This window comes from Scyliorhinus canicula, chromosome 8, assembly GCF_902713615.1.
Source record: "Scyliorhinus canicula chromosome 8, sScyCan1.1, whole genome shotgun sequence".
Lineage (NCBI taxonomy): Eukaryota > Metazoa > Chordata > Chondrichthyes > Carcharhiniformes > Scyliorhinidae > Scyliorhinus > Scyliorhinus canicula.
This window is the reverse complement of record NC_052153.1, coordinates 92,693,138-92,713,573: the sequence shown is the minus strand read 5'-3', so window position 1 is coordinate 92,713,573 and position 20,436 is coordinate 92,693,138. Positions and strand designations below refer to the sequence as shown.

Here is a 20,436-nt window from a genome sequence, read left to right as displayed (position 1 = left end):
AGTTCTCACTTTCCTTTTAATGCTGGATTTCACAATCCATGGTGGTTGGCAGTTGTTAAATTTAAAACACACTCTGACGTGTATTATGCGAGCCTGATTTAAATAGGATACCAGCATATCCTGCTTCGCCAAGATGAGCTTAATTTCAGACAAGACAAGCAGTATTTAATGCCTCCCACCCAGCCTACGTGCCCAAAGACAGCTGAAGCTCTTCAATGGCAATCAATGCCCACTTACAAGCCTTATCCCATTGCTGCTGGTGCTCAGCCATGCAGGGGGTGGGGAAGACGTGCCCTCATTCAAAAGCACTCAGTACTTGATAAAAGAACCTGGCATTGGGAAGGGGGGCCTGGTGAGAGCCAGTTCCACCCACTGTCCTTTCCTCGGACTTTCCCTGAAATTCCACACCCCATGGTCACCATATCACTCTTTCTAATTCTCCAGGGATTTAACAATGATCCCTGATCAGAGCCTAAGTGTATTCCCGGGAATAGCATCTGCTCCTCATAGGTTAGCAGCACCTGGGGGTGGGATTACCATCTCAATGAGGAAAGTCCTGGAACAAATGGAGCCAGAAGCCATAGTGGCAGGGTACCCACATTCAATTAAGGACTTAATACCCACAGGGCAAATTGTTAGATATGATTAATGGAATCATAGTTTTCCAGAACAAAAAGAGGCCCTTCGTCCCATCATGTCTGTGCTGGCCATCAAGCACCTATCTATTCTCCTCCCATTTTCCAGCACTTGGTCCTTAGCCTTGCCCTCCTCTCTATGTATTGCGATGTCTCCAAATAGGTTTCCTGCTCCTCTAAATATGCCAGGTGAAATCGCATTCCAGACGTGATCTCCTTTGGGAACTGCAACTACGAGCCACTCCCAAAGGGTGGATTCAAGTTTTAAGAATACCTAACAAGAGCTTTTAATAGTAAAACACTTTGCCAATGCTCTCTGGACAATTATTCCACACATTCCCTGCAGCTACTAAACAGGAATGCTACATGCAAAACTCTTGTGCTCTATTTTCATGGGCAGGCATTGCTCTTGAACCACATCTGGTGGAAATATAGGACATCTGGTACAGACAGGTTTGATGTCAGATGACATGGAATTACACAGAATTTACAGGAAGAGAAAAAAAACTGCTTCTGTAAAAACATTTTTCTCACAGCGTGCTAATACATTCTGTGTGACCAGTAAGTAGTTCCATACTGATGAATAAATGAAGAACCATCCATTCGTGCTGTTTACACATCTCAATTACAAGTGGACATTTATATGCCAAATATTCCTAGCCTAGCTCTGTTAATGTCATAAAGCAGAACAATAACACCTACCTAATGAAAGGCCGAGTGACTGCGAGGATCGCTCTGATAAACCACGATGGATGCACAATTATAAATGATTTCAAATTCTTCCTTAACCTGCATCAAAACATTCAGTAACACACTTCTTAATAGCACATATTTGATTTTTTTCATTTTCAAATATTCAGACAATGTATCTATTTAACTACTTTATATAAATTTCTTCATAATCTGAAAGATGTGATTGTTTATTTAACCAATACAAAACAAAACACAACAGAAAATGATCGCTTTGAACAAGTCAGAACCTGATGACACTGCATAATCAAGTCCATTTACTGTAGTCAGTCAGAATGGCAATTATCAGCAACACAATCAATTACATTTCATGGCTTTTTGACAGTTGAAGCTAGGTTATGATTTCTGGAGTTACCCCTATCTCTGGATCTGTAAAGACTTAATTACCTGCAAATGCTCGCATTTGCATATTTGCATTGTCTACATTTATATTTCTGGAACATACCTCTTCATTCGCCTGAGGAAGGAGAAGTGCTCCAAAAGCTAGTGTTTGAAACAAACCTGTTGGATTTTAACCTGGTGTTGTAAGACTTCTTATTGTGCCAACTCCAGTCCAACGCCAGCATCTCCACATCACGATTTACATGAATTGCAAAAAAGCTTTCAATAATGTCTCTGGCGCAAAGACATTGCACTTATTCAAAACAAATTAGATACTGTGATGTGAGAAATAATGGGTGCGATCTACCGGCCATGTTGCACTCGAGCGAGAGTACAACAGGTTCCGTAGATGCCGGGAGAGGCCTCACGTGGGATTTCCGGCAGCCTTTACGCCTCATGGGTAGGGTGTCCTCACTTGTTGGAGAGTGGCGTAATGCCCATGCATGTGGGGGGGGGGGGCATTGCCCATGAGGGTAGGTACCCCACAAGTTCACTTGGAGATCGATGCATCTTTTCAAAATGGTAGCCTGATCACGGAGTTCAGCTCCCCAATGCTTAAACAATTTCCAGGTATGGGCTAAACCGGTGAAAAACTCCCCTACGCCCAAAAATGTGTTGCTTGATCGCGATGGGGAACTCGCTGGCAGAGCTGGTGGGAAACTCCATGCAAAACCCGCCACAAATGAACTTTAAAAATTTTCCGTTAAATTCCACCCAGTATACTGGAAAAATAAACTTTTCGAGTGGGTGTAAGATGTTTTGTTCCCATCCATAACTTTTGTCCATCAAGGAAATAGGTTGTTTGTAATCAGATTCCCTTCAGTTGATCACCGAGAAGGACTGTGTAAGCTTTCAATAAATAATCCTCCACACTGGTAGAATGCTTCATCCAAGGATGATATAATCTTTTTTTACTCCAGTTTGGGTTCATATGGAATTTCATTAACACAGGAACACTGATGAGCTTATTTGCATTGCGCAATTTGATGGCCTGTCTTCCAGCCAATAGCAAGACTACAACCCAAATGAGATGACCATGACAGTCCATTATATTGCTCAGACTGCATCTCCACTCATCATAATCATTGAAATGAGTAACGCAGCTCTATTCATTTGATCTATAGGCAGAAGTGAGTGCATACATTTGAGAAGCACAACTGCTAATATTAACCCCTGGCCATTTTAGTTTGGGGCTTGAGTTTAGGTGCTCTTATTGCTGAAATGAAAACCCCAGAATTGTTGTTGGTTGTGGATGTGGGTGAACAGCCTTACTCTGCTCTGGAGAGGTTGACTGTAATGTGAATAATAAAAATACTCGCCTTCTGTCAATCATTTGATAGCACCTTTTCATCCAGCTAAAACCTGGCATCTTCCGTCGTGGAGTCGCTCCATTCAGATAAATAATCATGTAGTCCTCAGCTACCAAGAGTTCTAAAGTACTGATCACATACCTGCAGCAAAGAAGGATGGTTTTATATTACAGAACTTTAAAATCTACATTCAACCCCTGCCTCAAAGTTGCAAGATTGATTGAATAATCACCCATCAAATGCTGGAAGCATGTCTAGACAAACAGAAACCAATCAAAGAATCATAGAAACCCTCCAGTGCAAAATGAGGTCACTTTGCACCAACTCTTCAAAAGACCACCTACCTAGGCCCAATCCCCCCTCATAATCCTGCAATCTCACCCTACGGGGCACTTTAGTATCGCCAATCCAATGAACCTGCACATCGGTGGATGAAGGGACGAAACCGGAGTACCCAGAGGAAACCCATGTAGACATTGGGAGAATGTACAAACTCAACACAGTCACCCAAAGTTGGAATCAAACCTGGGTCCTGGGCACTGTGAGGCATCAGTGCTAACTACTGTGCCACCATGCCACCCTTAAAGGTTTAAGTTGAAACCTATAATTTTAGGAAACAATGCATTTCATAACTTGAGATCTCTAGCAAACAATAATAATGCATTTAAATCAGTTAGCTGAGAATCACAGTCTAGTATTCCTCTTCTCAGAGGGTTTATTGGCCATCATATTTCAAATCAAGCCTCTGGAGATTGAGGGGATTTCCAAATAAGGAGCACCCAAATCTAGAACAGTTCCCGTACCAGCATCCCCGAACAGGCGCCGGAATGTGCCGACTAGGGGCTTTTCACAGTAACTTCATTTGAATCCTACTTGTGACAATAAGTGATTTTGATTTTGATTTCATTTCTTTGTATCATGAATACTGCTCCACAAACATTGATGTGACGGCCAACAATGGGGTAGAGGCTATTCCCCTTGCACAGTCCCACAGGAAGTACCATTGCCAATCTGCGTGTGTGTGCCTATGTTCAGCTCTTCTGCCGGAGCTGTAATAGAGGTGCATCAGAAACCTGAGGATTTTTAATCTCCTTATATTTATTTAAGGCTCTGCAATAAAAATTTACAATGCACATTTTTCAAATTAGCTAACCAGTCGACAAAAATCACTTAATAAGATCATGGATATAAGGTTAGGTGCACTTTCTGGGAATTAATTAGCATCCCCATTTCACCATCTTAGCTCTGGCTTCTCCGAAGTTGAAAGTGTTTTTATTTAGCTAATTCTCTTGCAGGTTTTTTTTCTTAATATCTCTTTTATAGAATTTACAATGCAGGAGGAGGCCATTCGGCCCATCGAGCCTGCACCGGCTCTTTGAAAGAGCACCCTACCCAAGCTCACATCTCCAACCTATCCCTGTAACTCAGTAACCCCACCCAACACTAAGGGCAATTTTGAACACTAAGGGCAATTTATCATGGCCAATCCACCTAACCTGCACATCTTTGGACTGTGGGAGGAAACCCACGCACACATGGGGAGAACGTGCAGACTCCGCACAGTGACCCAGTCGGGAATCGAACCTGGGACCCTGGAGCTGTGAAGCAATTGTGCTAACCACCATGCTACCGTGCTGCCCTTGGAAATTTTCACTGGAACTTTTTCGACTTTAACAAATAACACAACAAAACCTTTGGATTGATACAGCACAGCATTAATGTTTCAGCACACATAAATAGAGAATAGAACAGGAAAACAACAATACAGTTGGTTCAGTATAATCACCAAATTTGGAAGGAGGATGAAGCCATGAAAACATGGTAATTTAAAAAAAAAAATTTAGAGTACCCAATTAATTTTTCCAATTAAGAGGCAATTTAATATGGCCAATCCACCTAGCCTGCACATCTTTTTAGGTTGATGGGGCGAAATCCATGCAAACACGGGGAGAATGTGCAAACTCCACATGGACAGTGACCCAGAGCCGGGATCAAACCTGGTACCTCGGCGCCCTCGGCAACAGGGCTAATCCACTGCACCACCGTGCTGCCCTGAAAACATGGTAAAATGGCACATACCAAGAGGGGAAAGACATACTAGATCTCATTCTCAATAACCAAGCTGCCTGCCGCAGATGCATCAGTCCATGACAGTATCGGTAGGCTTGACCATCGCACAAAGGAAACAGAGTCCCGTCTTCATTGAGGATGTCAGCAGCAGAAGTGTACTCAGCCACAATCTGCGAACTCATGTCCCGGCATATCCCCCCACTCTTACCGTTACAACCAAGAGGGAAACTACCCTGGTTGAATGCAGAATGCAGGAGAGCATGCCAGGAGCAACACCAGGCATATGAGGTGTCAACCTGGTGAAGCTGTAACACAGGACTGCTTGCATGCCATACAACATAAGCAGGAAGTAATAGACAGAGCGGAGGTCAGCGCAAGACGGCAGCAAGACCCGTCCAGGAGAAGCAAGCCACAACACCAACACCAAACCCATTCGAGTATTGCCCACTGTAATTGTTTCTCTGGCACCCAAATGTTTATTCACCTCCCCAGTCTCCACCCCACACCCACCAACAGTCGCCCACTTATGTGTTGTAAATAATTTTGCCAGGTGTACAGAGTTGCTGCTGTTGAGCTGGTGCACAATACCCTACCAGTTATTCGATTTTATTATTTATTGTATTTTTTTCATTATTTACTACAGTATTTTCTTTTCTTTGGTATGTTTGGGTGTGCCCCTCTCTTCTATATATATATATCTATATATATATATATATATATATATATGTCTCTTATCCTGTGTACATAACGGTAAATATACTTTGTTCAAAACCCAATGAAAAACATTTATTAAAAAAAAGGAATAGACAGAGCTAGCCAATCCCACAATGAACGTATCAGATCGAAGCTCTGCAGTCCTGCCATATCCAGCCGTGAATGCTGGTGGACAATTAAACAGCACACTCAAGGAGGAGGCTCCACAAATATCCCCATCCTCAATGATGGAGAAGCCCAACACACCTGTGCAAAAAAAAAAGCTGAAGTATTTGCAACAATCACCAGCCAGAAGTGCCGAGTGGATGACCCATCTCGGTCTCCTCCAGAGGTCCCCAACATCACAGAGGTAAGACTTCAGCCAATTAAATTCACCCTACATGATATCAAAAAATGGTTGATGGCACTGGATACTGCAAAGGCTATGGGCCCTGACAATATCCCGGCAATAGTACTGTAGACTTGTGCTCCAGAACTTGCCACATGCCTAGCCAAGTTGTTCCAGTACAGCTACAACACTGGCATCTACCTGGCAATGTGGAAAATTGCCCAAGTACGTCCTGCTTTGGGACAAGTCCAACCCGGCCAATTACTGCCCGATCAGTCTACTCTCAAATCATCAGTAAACTGATGGAAGGAGTGATAAACAGTGTTAACAAGCGGCACTTACCTAACAGCGACCTGCTCACTCAGCTCAAGAGTGCAGTGTGCAATAAACTGCACCCATTTGGCTATATGGGTTCTATGGACCCTATAATATTTATAAACTGCAAGGGTTACCATTCCATCAACATGTCACTGATGTGTGACCATCACAAGCACATCCTGCAAGTGTGTGCAGAGTATCCATGGAATTGCCATGACTACTACATCCTCTGCCACTCCCAGGTGCCTGGTATTTATAAGGGCCCAGAATGTCTGCAGTGATTGTTGCGGGAGGATAAAGGCTACCCATTTAAACACTGGCTGATGATTCCAGTGTGTGGCCATCAAACGTGTACCGACGAGAGGTACAACACTGCCCACAGCTCCCTCTTGACTTACAAGAACATGATCTGAGCTTTGGTCCGCGTGATCTGCTAATGCACTCACTCTGTGAACCTGAAACCTACTGAGGAACAACAGTGATGCGAGATGAGGGTTGATGCTTTCAATGCCATCTAATGATCCAAACACTGCCATGAATGAGATGTGGACCAGCCTAGGGATCTCATCCTCAAGTGAAGGCCTTGGGTTCAGACACTAACATGGAGGAGACCCAGATGCCGCTAGAGTATCTTTGCTGATGAGCTGCCCTCAACCACTGATGCCTATTGAGGAATAACAGTTCAAAACATAAGGACATAAGAACATAAGAACTAGGAGCAGGAGTAGGCCATCTGGCCCCTCGAGCCTGCTCCGCCATTCAATGAGATCATGGCTGATCTTTTGTGGACTCAGCTCCATTTTCTGGCCCGAACACCATAACCCTTAATCCCTTTTTTCTTTAAAAAAAACTATCTATCTTTACCTTAAAAATATTTAATGAAGGAGCCTCAACTACTTCACTGGGCAAGGAATTCCATAGATTCACAACCCTTTGGGTGAAGAAGTTCCTCCTAAACTCAGTCCTAAATCTACTTCCCCTTATTTTGAGGCTATGCCCCCTAGTTCTGCTTTCACCCGCCAGTGGAAACAACCTGCCCGCATCTATCCTATCTATTCCCTTCATAATTTTAAATGTTTCTATAAGGTCCCCCCATATCCTTCTAAATTCCAACGAGTACAGTCCCAGTCTACACAACCTCTCCTCATAATCACACCCCTTCAGCTCTGGGATTAACCTCGTGTATCTCCTCTGCACACCCTCCAGTGCCAGTACGTCCTTTCTCAAGTAAGGAGAACAAAACTGAACACAATACTCCAGGTGTGGCCTCACTAACACCTTATACAATTGCAGCATAACATCCCTCGTCTTAAACTCCATCCCTCTAGCAATGAAGGACAAAATTCCATTTGAAATGAAAAAATGAAAATCGCTTATTGTCACGAGTAGTCTTCAATGAAGTTACTGTGAAAAGCCCCTAGTCGCCACATTCCGGCGCCTGTCCGGGGAGGCTGGTACGGGAATCGAACCGTGCTGCTGGCCTGCTTGGTCTGCTTTATAAGCCAGCGATTTAGCCTTGTGAGCTAAACCAGCCCATTTGCCTTCTTAATCACCTGTTGCACCTGTAAACCAACTTTCTGTGACTCATGCACGAGCACACCCAGGTCTCTCTGCACAGCAGCATGCTTTAATATTTTACTGTTTAAATAATAATCCCGTTTGCTGTTATTCCTACCAAAATGGATAACCTCACATTTGTCAACATTGTATTCCATTTGCCAGACACTAGCCCATTCACTTAACCTATCCAAATCCCTCTGCAGACTTCCAGTATCCTCTGCACTTTTCGCTTTACCACTCATCTTAGTGTCATCTGCAAACTTGGACACATTGCACTTGGTCCCCAACTCTAAATCATCTATGTAGATTGTGAACAATTGTGGGCCCAACACGGATCCCTGAAGGACACCACGAGCTACTGATCGCCAACCAGAGAAGCACCCATTAATCCCCACTCTTTGCTTTCTATTAATTAACCAATCCTCTATCCATGCTACTACTTTACCCTTAATGCCATGCATCTTTATCTTATGCAGCAGCCTTTTGTGTTGCACCTTGTCAAAAGCTTTCTGGAAATCCAGATGTACCACATCCATTGGCTCCCCGTTATCTACTGCACTGGTAATGTCCTCAAAAAATTCCACTAAATTAGTTAGGCACGACCTGCCCTTTATGAACCCATGCTGAGTCTGCCCAATGGGACAATTTCTATCCAGATGCCTCTCTATTTCTTCCTTGATGATAAATTCCAGCATCTTCCCTACTACCAACGTTAAGCTCACTGGCCTATAATTACCCACTCTCTGCCTACCTCCTTTTTTAAACAGTGGTGTCACGTTTGCTAATTTCCAATCCACCGGGACCACCCCAGAGTCTAGTGAATTTTGGTAAATCATCACTAGTGCATCTGCAATTTCCCTAGCCATCTCTTTTAGCACTCTGGGATGCATTCCATCAGGGCCAGGAGACTTGTCTACCTTTAGCCCCATTAGCTTGCCCATCACTACCTCCTTAGTGATAACAATCCTCTCAAGGTCATCACCGGTCATAACCTCATTTCTATCAGTTACTGGCATGTTATTTGTGTCTTCCACTGTGAAGACCGACCCAAAAAACCTGTTCAGTTCCTCAGCCATTTCCTCATCTCCCATTATCAAAACTCCCTTCTCATCCTCTAAAGGACCAATATTTGCCTTAGCCACTCTTTTTTGCTTTATATATTTGTAAAAACTTTTGCTGTCTGTTTTTATATTCTGAGCAAGTTTACTCTCATACTCTATCTTACTCTTCTTTATAGCTTTTTTAGTAGCTTTCTGTTGCCCCTTAAATATTTCCCAGTCCTCTCGTCTCCCACCAATCTTTGCCATTTTGTATGCTCTTTCCCTCAATTTGATACTCTCCCTTATTTCCTTAGATATCCACGGCTGATTTTCCCTCTTTCTACCGTCCTTCCTTTTTGTGGGTATAAACCTTTGCTGAGCACTGTGAAAAATCGCTTGGAAGGTTCTCCACTGTTCCTCAACTGTTCCACCATAAAGTCTTTGCTCCCAGTCTACCTTAGCTAGTTCTCTCATCCCCTTGTAATCTCCTTTGTTTAAACACAAAACACTAGTATTTGATTTTACCTTCTCACTCTCCATCTGTATTTTAAATTCCACCATATTGTGATCGCTCCTTCTGAGAGGATCCCGAACTACGATATCATGAATCTATCCTGTTTCATTACACAGGACAAGATCTAAGACCGCTTGTTCCCTCGTAGGTTCCATTACATACTGTTCCAGGAAACTATCGCGGATACATTCTATAAACTCCTCCTCAAGGCTGCCTTGACCGACCTGGTTAAACCAATCGACATGTAGATTAAAATCCCCCATGATAACTGCTGTACCATTTCTACATGCATCAGTTATCTCTTTGTTTATTGCCTGCCCCACCATAATGTTACTATTTGGTGGCCGATAGACTTCTCCTATCAGTGACTTTTTCGCCTTATTTTCCTGATTTCCACCAAATGGATTCAACCTTATCCTCCATAGCACCGATATCATCCCTAACTATTGCCCGGATGTCATCCTTAAATAACAGAGCTACACCACCTCCCTTACCATCCACTCTGTCCTTCCGAACAGTTTGATACCCTCGGATATTTAACTCCCAGTCGTGACCATCCTTTAACCATGTTTCAGTAATGGCCACTAAATCATAGCCATTCACGATGATTTGCGCCATCAACTCATTTACTTTATTGCGAATACTACGAGCATTCAGGTAAAGTACACTTATGTTGGTTTTTTTTACCTCTGTTTGAATCTTAACATCTCCAGTTTTAGTCCTTTTAGTATTACTGGGCCTAGTCACTGAGCTCCCCTCAGTCACTGTACCTTGTACTGTCGCCCTTTTTGATTTTTGACTATGTCTTCTCTGTCTTGCACTTTCCCCCTTACTTCCTTTTGTCATACACTTCTAATAAAGATATAAAAATATTTCTGTGACAACACAAGGGTCCAGGTACTGGTGGACCAGCAAGACCTGGTTGACCAAAGTCTCCATGGTGGTTGCCAACTTCCCAAAGGTGACCTCGAGGTGCTCACATGATGGAGCCACAACATCACAAGAATGCTATTGACTCCTCTATCATTTGCTCTAGTCTGTTGATTCACTCTCCATCTCTGCCTGATGTCCTTTTGCCTGCTGTTGCAACACCACCAGTAAGTTGGCAGCTGCTTCCAGAGATTCATCATCTGACTGGGACCCAGTGGGTTGTTGTTCTCCAGCAGCTCAAGTGCCAGTTACCTGGGCTATCCCTGCCTCTGACTGCTGCAAAGCAGTGTCTGTGAGATGTCATCCAGTAAGTGACCCAGAGTCTCATCTCGAGTTACACCCCACAGAGGTGTCCCTCTGTTGGTGAAGGGTGTAGGTGAATGCTGTGATGGTGCTTCATGAGCTCCCTTATCCTAGGACAAACTTTGGGGGTTTGAGCTGCTGCTGAGCTGCCGAGGAGGCCGCAATCTGCTGGGGTGCCTTAAACAAAAAGAGTTGTAGTGGCTGAGCTTAAGTTATTTCAGAGTACAGTTGGCTCAATGATTGTCAGGATTTGTTCTGAACTAGCTTATTGGGAGAGGCGAATCACCCCATTCCCACAAGGAGCGATCGTGTCCTCCCAAACAAGGTCAGCTTCAGCCTCCTCAAATTTGGTGAGGATCAAGGTCTCAGCTGTCCCTCCCGATCTGGGCTCGATGTCTCTTGTGTGCCAGCTTGCCCTATATGAAGACTAAAGAAAGGCCTGTGTTCAGATGGGATGGGATGGTGGTTGGGTGCGTGGTGAGCATGAGCAACATGACAGATGGGATGGTGGTGATGTGCAAGACTCCATAAGAGAATGAGTTTTGATATGTGTCCACTGTTACTAGATGTGTGAGATCTGTGAAGAGAGTAGCTGTTGGAGTACATGATGAGAGTTTTTTTTAATTTTTCCAATTAAGGGGCAATTTAGCCTGGCCAATCTACCCACCCTGCACATCTTTGGGTTGTGGGGGTGAGACCCACACAGACACGGGGAGAATGTGCAAACTCCACATGGGGTCGGGATCGAATCTGGATCCTCGGCGCCATGAGGCTGCTGTGCTATCCACTGTGCCACCCCTACATGGTGAGAGTTTGATATTAGAGGGAGTTGAAGGATGACTTATCCTGGCAGAAAGAATTCATCTGGTTCTGCATTGTGTAGTGATTTGGGCGTGGATGCCAACTGCACTGACCTCCTGGGCGATGGCCTCCCAAGCGAGAGATGTGACATTTGGGTACTTCTGGGAACCTCCCTTGGGGTAGAGGATATGCCTTTGCACCCAGACTACACGGATCAAGCCATTGAATACCTGATGGGTGAATCAGGGTGCTGCCTTCTTCTTGAGGCAGGTAGCCTTTCGCTTCCGGCTGGATGGCATCCTGAACAGTCTCCTGACGACAGGTAGGCTGGAGCCAGTGAGGTGAGTGTGTTGCATTAGCATTTAATACGGCACTGGGGCCTTTAAACTTGCCAGCTGATGGCGGGTGGATGAATCTGCTCTCAACCCGCTTGGTGATTTGGAGAGATTATCACTCGTGCATAATTAATTAGGCTCCAAGCGGGAGTTGAGCACGAGTTTCTGCCATTCTGGCAAGCAGGAATAGCACCGCCAGAACCACCTGCCGCTGCATTTAGAACATAGAACAGTACAGCACAGAACAGGCCCTTCGGCCCTCGATGTTGTGCCGAGCAATGATCACCCTACTCAAACCCACGTATCCACCCTATACCCGTAACCCAACAACCCCACCCCCCCTTAACCTTACTTTTTAGGACACTACGGGCAATTTAGCATGGCCAATCCACCTAACCTAATTTGAAAAGTGGAAAATTCCATCTTTTGCAGCCATTTCACCTAAATTATTTTACATTGCATGCATATCAGGAAATTAAAAAAATAATTGTGTTTGATTCAACATAATTGGACTGTTCAAATAAAATCTAATGGCAAGTTTGGCATAATTACATGAGCTTATTGAATTTGTACCATTAGAACATAACAAGAACATAAGAACGAGGAGTAGGAGTAGGCCATCTGGCCCTTCGAGCCTGCTCTGCCATTGAATGAGATAATGGCTGATGTTTTGTGGACTCAGCTCCACTTTCCCGCCTGAACTCCATAACCCTTTATTGCTTGATTCTTCAAAAAACTATCTATCTTTATCTTGAAAACAAGATAAAGTTTTCTATGTTCAAAGTGAACATGTAACATAGAATCACTACAGTGTAGAAGGAGGCCATTTGGCCCATCGTGTCTGCACGAAGCTTCCAAAAGAGCACCCTACCAAGGCCTACTCCCCAGCTCTATCCCTGTAACCCCATCTAATCTTTAGATACTAAGGGGCAATTTAGCATGGTCAATCCACCTAATTGGCACATCTTCGGACTGTGCGAGGAAACCGGAGCACCCGGAGAAAACAGGGAGAACATGCAAACTCTCGACAGTCACCCAAGGCTGAAATTGAACCCAGGTCTCTGGCATGGTGTGGCAGCAGTGATAACCACTGTGTCACCCATGTTGATAGATTAAAAGTCTAAGTTCAATCTTATTTTACAAATTAAAACAAGATTAAAGCATTACATTATTTTGAATTCCAGACACAAACAATTGTAGATAAAATTCTGTTGAATATAATAGATGATCTACCAAATTTCAAAATAAAGCTTGGTTTAATAACATATTTTTGGAGATGGGCAATAATTATTCAAAATTGTGTAACGATAATACTGAAAACGTTCAAATATTGGATCAATACTATTTGTAAATAAGTTTTTCTGTCACCTCACATTACAACCTAGTACACATATCATATCTGGCAGTTTTATTAACCAGACTTGCCAGGCTGAAGAACCTCCATTATGATCTCAGCAATGAATTTTCACATTAAGATTTATTCCTAGTTTGAGAGTTGGGTTTGATAAATTTCTCGCAGTACTGGGGTATTTTAAATTTTGTTCTGATCTTCACACTCATCCCCGAATACCAATCCAATTGAACAAAGCCACATGGAAAATTATTTGGATTCCTTATGATTAAACTGATTTTCCATATTGATTGATTGTGTGCTCAACATCCATTTCCGTTTGAAATGGATGACTAATAAAATACAAGACCGACACGAAATATAAACATTGTAAAACTAAAGGCTGAATCTATAGTGACTAAGAGAAACAAAGTTTGATGTTAATTCAGTCAGAACATACAAATTACAGTTGAGAAATGATTTTTAAAACCCAAGGTAGTTTTTACAGGCACTAAAAAAAGGTTTTCTGCTGAGGGCCTCATAATTCACTTGTGGTTAAGTCATTTGCCAGTTTCAGCAGGGGGGCGGTTTAAACCAGTCATCGACATCAGTAGCACAAAGCTGTGCTGTGACAGCCTGTATGAAATGGTACCCAATTTTCTTCTGTCTGGTGTGAAATGGGATGCTGATTCACTATGAGCTTTTCTCATGGTGCTACTTCCACTCTTGTTTGCTATAGTGGAGGAATTTTTCATTGGTCTTTAGGAAAATAAGTCTGGTGAAGATCATAAAATTGCAATCACTCGCTTCCTGTAATCTAAGTAAGTACTGGAAAATGTTGAATCCTACGTTAAGCAAGTATATTCAAATGTGTAAAAACCAAAACCTACAAGTGATCTGAAATACAACAGAGATGCTGGAAACAGATGCTAATTGACCCGAATGTTTCCAGACTAAAATATAGCCGGAGGAAGATTGGAGAGGTGTACAATTATTTTAACTCAGAACAAGAAATTCTACTGCAAAACCATTCCAATAAATACTTTAGTACAGGTACTGCAGTTACAAGAGCTAGTTAGTGATGATGTGTTATGTACTCTGGGATAACACAGGCTGCAACTCGATGCAGCTTTGATCAAAAGATACTCCAGACTTTGAAGTGAGTTCAATGTGATTTATTGAACCATTAGCACAGTTCTCTATGAGTTTGACTCTCCTGCTAACCTTACTATTGTAACTCAGTCTAACTAACCAGTCTGCTCTAAGCCACGTGGTGGGTGTGATTCTTCTGATCTGCCCCTGCCCGTCTCTCCAAGTGTCACCTGTGGAAAGAGAAAGAGCATGTGTGCCGTGTCCTTTTATATGGGTTGTGTAATGTCCCCTTGTGGTAATGCCACCTCTGGGTGTCTTGACTGCCCATTGGTCATGTCCTATTCTATGTGTTCATTAGCTGTATGTCTGCATGTCATGACATCTCTGGTGCTCCCTCTAGTGTTTATTTAGTTGTAGTGTATTTGCATTAATCACTTGTGTATTTACAGCGATGCATATCACGACATCCCCTTTTTTCGTGTTACATATTTTCTGTACTTGGTTAAAGAAAATTGAACAAAATAGGTAAATAAGTGATGACATGTACAAGTTATGATGACAGCGATGATCATACAATACCAAATAATATTTATGAGTTCAAAGTTCATGAATTTACACGGTCGAGTGGCTTTCTTGTGTTGTTATGGAGGTGTCGATGTTGATGCTGTCATTTCCTTGTGAACGCTGACAGTGTCCCTGTGCTTAAGGGACCAAGAAGTCATCAGGTGTGCAAATGGTCAAATCACTTCATTGTCTGATTTAGACTCTTTTTTTTCGATGCTTGTGGTAACGATTCTTGACGTCATCTTTCCTGTCTGACATGGACTGGTGTCTGCGTTTGCGGTATTGATGCCGTATGTCAGCTGCCTTGAAAGCTGGTCTGTGTGTTTGCAGTGGAGCAAACGTGAATTTGTAAGATGCGTTATCATGCCATGGTATGTCTGCACACTTGCCATTGTCTTAAGCTGTGCTGTCAGTGTCCTGCATTTGCAGAGTTGTACCATGTCGGACCAGTCGTTGTTCCAATGTTATTGTTTTTGTTGTGCCTGTCACTGACATTGGTGCCTTTGGTACGCTTCTTGTTGTTGTCAGTGTTGTTGTTATTGTAGGTTTTGTTGTTGTGTATTTACATTAAGCCCTTGTGTATTTACTGTTTAGCATATCACTACAAGTGATTGGTATTCTGTAGTGAGTGACTCGCCTGCAAAGCCATTCCACCATCTAGAAGGAAGAAGTCAGGTGTGTGATGGAATACTCTCCATTTACCTGGATGAATGCAGCTCCAACAATACTCAAAAAAGCTCAATACCATCCTGGAAAAAGTAACTGGCTGATTGACAACCTGTCCACCACTTGTACTCAGTGGCAACAATGTATAGCATCTATGAGGTGCACTGCAGCAACTCAGCAAAGCTTTTGCAGCAGCACCTTCCTACACCAGGACCTCTACTGCCTAAACAAACAAGGCCAGCAAGCACAGACGAACACCACCGCCTTAACGCTTTCCTCGAAGTTGCACACCACCCTAACTTGAAAATATCTTGCGGGACCTCAGTTGTCAAAATCATAGAGCAATTTTGCATCTCCAGCACAAGGGCCACACCAGTTCAAACTTGTAGCTCCTCACCACCTTCTCAAGGGTAATTAGGAATGGACAATAAATGTTGGCCTTGACAGTGGCATCCACATCCTATGACAGAATTTAAAAATTATTCTAATTAAAGCTGTCTAAATTAAAAATACTATAGTATTTTATGTGTTCTGTATCAAAGAAATTCATAAAAATAAACGCCGTATTTAAGCAATGCATTTCAAGGGGAAAAATGTAACTTGTCCATATGAATGCATTTGGTCTCAGTTTGCCAAAATTATTTCTCACATGTGAACAGCTATTCAGCCAATATCTCAGTTTGACAGTGTGAAAAACCTTTTCAGACAATTATCTCAAATAATGGCGAACTCTCCCAATAAAGCAATGCTATAAACTTGTCAATGAATACCAATGATTTCCGTTGGTACTTAAACTCTCTTGTACTACTCATATTTGAAATCTATTTTTTAAACGGGATTTTTAAGTAATGCTCAAGCAGATTAATTTTAACAAGTGCTTATGTTTATGGTAAGCCATGTGCAGAAACTCAGCTACCTCTCAATTTCCTGGCCATCCATGGCAAAACAATCGAGATGTTTAGAGTACATGTTGGCAGATTTATCACTGAGAATCTAACAGCTAGAGAAGGACTTGTGGCTGAACTTTCTCTCTGGCCATGGGAAACAGGAGTCAAGACCCTTTCCAGGTCTCAAGTTTGCCTCTGTGGGGAAACAATCCATCCTTGGGATTTTCACACAGGCACTGCTTTAATGAGCATGAAGACAGGTTCCCTATCCAATTAATGTTGAGAGTCAGACAGATTCGAAGCTGGAAAACTAGAGGCCCTCGAGAACAAGATCAGCATGCAGTAAAGGGCAAATAACGGAGAGAGTGCTTCAATATCAGGATGCTATCTCACCAACATTTTTAGACTTTCAATAAATAACACATGTAACAGCCAGAAAACCACCGGGGGGGGGGGGGGGGGGAGAGGAGAGAGAGGGAGAGAGAGGTGGGGGTGCTTTGGTTGCACACACTTCCTGGTAGGTAGGGAAGCCCCCAAGAGTACCGTCCCCAGTCCTGTCACTGGATGCCTGACTCCAGGCTGTTACACTGCATCCTGACAGGTCTGGAAACTGGAGGCTGACTGGAAAATCGTCTCTTAATGAGCCTAATTGAATGCTCACAATCCTGCTTCGGTAAGATCAAGCACGAGCTCAGGTGTGATGCCTGTTCTGGTCAGCTTGATCTAGTAATATCTCTTTTTATGGGGACTATGAATTGGATTAGATTTGAATTTAAATTGGTTTTGGAATATGGAAAGGGGGAGGAGACAATGATGTTTGGAAGGATGGGGTGGGTGTAGAGGGTCCATTGTTTTATTGGAATATAGTCTTGGATTGGAAGGTGGAGCGTTCCAAGCTGACGTCTTTGCCCCGGTGAGGGTCCTTGTTGCCTGGGGTGCAGAGCATGGATTATTCAACAATTGTAATTTCAGACCATGCCCCACAACTGGTAGATGTGGTGCTGGACAGAGGGTCATCCTAATGGCTGATCTGGAGCTTATATGTAGGGCTGTTAGCAGATCTGGGGCTTCCATCGAGGGTGGCAAGAGTGATTGACGTGTATGTCAGGTTTAATTAAAATGGGGAGGTCTCGTTGTTGGTGGGCGTTGAAGGCGGTTGTGTGAGGAGAGGTAATTACATACAAGGTGCAGATGGGTAGCTGCATTCGGAAATATGCAGACAGGGAAAGTGCCGGGACCGGATGGGTTCCCGGTGGAATTTTATAAAACGTTTGCCAACTGGTTGGTACCATTGTTAGTGGAGGCATTGGAGGACTCGATGGCTTGGGGATTGCTCCCGGAGACTATGATGGAGGCATGTATCTTGCACCTTCTGAAGAAGGAGAAGGACCTGTTGGAATGCAGGTTGTAACGGCTCATTTTGTTACTTAATGTGGATGCAAAGATCCTGGAAAAGGTGCTGAGGCTCAGATTGGAGTTGTGCCTCCGAGCATTGTTGGGTAGGATCTAACAGGGTTTGTGAAGGGTAGGTCCTCTAATATCTGGTGCCTGTTGAGTGTGATCCTATCCCTGCTGGAGAGGGGTTGGAGAGGGGAGGGGTGAGCAGGAGGTCAGTGTGGTGTTGGATGCAGAAAAGGGTAGAGTGGAAGTATCTGTTTTTGGTTTTGGAGCGGTTCGGGATTGGACCCAAGTTTGGTGTCTTGGGTAAGACGGTTATACAAGGAACTCAAGACTAGTATTTGTACGAATAATATGAGCATGAGCTCAAAGTATTTGCAGCTGTATAGGAGAACTAGATAGGGGTACCTGTGTCCCAGCTCTTATTTGCATTGGCGATAGAGCTTTTGGCCATCGCGTTGAGGAATTCGGGTGAGTGAAGGGGGTGAAGAGGCTGATTTTGCCCTTTATTTTGGCAGGTAAGGTTGCCAGGATTCCTCAAACAGTCCTGCAAAGGGATGTGCAGTCAGGGGTTTGGTGTTGCCGAGCTGGGTGGATATGGGGGGGGGTAGTTCGTGAGCCTGGAGGAGCCATCAGAGAAGTTTGGGTTTTCGCAGGTGGAAAGCTTTAGGTATCTGCAGGCAAAGGACCTTGCGAGGGAGGTTTTCCTCTTGTTTCTGGTAGCGGCGCCATCCTCACGGTTAGAAATGGTTTTGATACTCGCGGGGCTGGAAGAGGGGAGTGCTTCGGGAATTTACAGGAGGATAATGGTGGAGAATTCTGTGTCCCTGACAGGGATTAAGACGAAGGAGGAGGAGGAGTTGGGGGTGGTATTAGAAGAATGGTTACGGAGGCCTTGCGTAGGGTGAACACCACTTTGTCGTGCGTGAGACGAGGGTTGATACAGTTGAAGGTGGTACATCGGGCACGCATAACTAAGGCAAGGTTGAGTCGAATGTTTGAGAGAGTGGAAGATAACTGTGAATGCTGTGGGAGGGGCCCGGCAAACCAATTCCATATGCTTTGGGCGTGTCCTGAGTTGGTGAGATTTTGGTTCTCCTTCTTCAGCACCATGTTGGAGATTTTACACATAGATTTGTCGCCCAGGCCCTTGCAGTCATATTCAGGGTGTCAGTCCTGCCAGAGTTGCAGATGGGTGCATAGGCTGATGTCTTGGCTTCGCCTTGTTGATCGCTCGCAGACAAGTTCTGTTGGAGAGGAGGTCAGCTTCTCCACCCAGTGCCTCTGAGTTGTTGGGGGATCTCATGGAGGTTTTGCATCTTGAGAAAGTTAAATACACGTTAAGGAGTGCAATTGAGGAGTTCTACTAAAGATGGCGGCCTTTTCTTGTGTTCTTTAAAAAGCTAGTCATTGTCAGCTGTTAAGGGGGGGGGGTGTTGATGTTGCTGTGTTTGTTTGTTTATTTTGTTTATGGTCCTGTATTTATTAAAAAATATTTAATAAAAATATTTTGAAAAAAAGGACTGATGATGCTGATTGACTGCTTGAGATAGATCTCAAATGTGTTGGACGTCCGGCAAATGTTGTTTAATTTGGATATGTGCAGTGTTGCGCAAGGCCAAATGCTGTATATTGATACAACCAACAGGGAAAAGCATTCAAGAAGATGATCTGGGCATTCTACTACATAGATTTCTGAAAAGTACCAGGAGTAATGCTGAAAATCAATAGCTAGACCAATAATTGTGGTGCATTCATTGCACACTTTATTATAAGGCATACTACTTTGTCCTTGTAAATGAACTTGGCCAAACCTCACTTGGGATACTGTGCTCAGTTTTGATCACCTCGCATGCTGAGTGATATTGAAGTTTTGGATAGGGTGCAGAGAAGGACCACTAGGCTAATTCAGAGTATAAAACCACCAATTTATCAAAAAGGGGAAACATAAACTTAGTGAACAGATTGTGGTTTACAAGCTGAGGGAGTAGATTATGTTCTCGATGATAATTTGCGTAAAATGTCTTGTTTGGTGAATGAAATGAAAATTGCTTATTGTCACGAGTAGGCGTCAATGAAGTTACTGTGAAAAGCCCCTAGTCGCCACATTCCAGCGCCTGTCCGGGGAGGCTGGTAAGGGAATCGAACCGTGCTGCTGGCCTGCTTTATAAGCCAGCGATTTAGCCTTGTGAGCTAAACCAGCCCTTTGCCATCCCTCTGGCAGGGCAAGACCATTCTTGCTCTGGCAGCCTGCCCTGTAGCGATTGAATGGTTGCAGTCATTATGTGGCACAAATTGAGACCTCATAGCCCCCTACCCCCTGCCATCTGAGGAGGAAGTCCAACCTCCGAAAACTGCCAGTAGCTCTCTGGTGCCAGCAGGAGCACTGCTTAGACTACAGCCAATCCCCAACAGCAGTCATGGATCCAGACATTTGAGGTAAATCGGTAAAGGGAGGTGTAGATAGGTAGGGTGAAACAAGAAATGGAGAGGTAGGAAAGAGATCATGG

At 43.7% G+C, this 20,436-nt stretch overlaps 1 protein-coding gene across 10 annotated transcripts in view; it reads right to left on the bottom strand.

Annotated features, from left to right (window-relative positions):
* Positions 1-20,436, bottom strand: part of LOC119970385 (protein prune homolog 2-like) — a 631,375-nt gene that overhangs the window by 45,097 nt on the left and 565,842 nt on the right. For all 10 annotated transcript variants that reach the window (XM_038804923.1, XM_038804921.1, XM_038804920.1 and 7 more), the window contains 2 exons: positions 3,086-3,217; positions 1,338-1,424 (listed from right to left, as the gene is read on the bottom strand). In XM_038804923.1, coding sequence (XP_038660851.1) covers positions 1,338-1,424; positions 3,086-3,217 — 219 coding nt within the window. The remainder of the gene's footprint in view (positions 1-1,337; positions 1,425-3,085; positions 3,218-20,436) is intronic.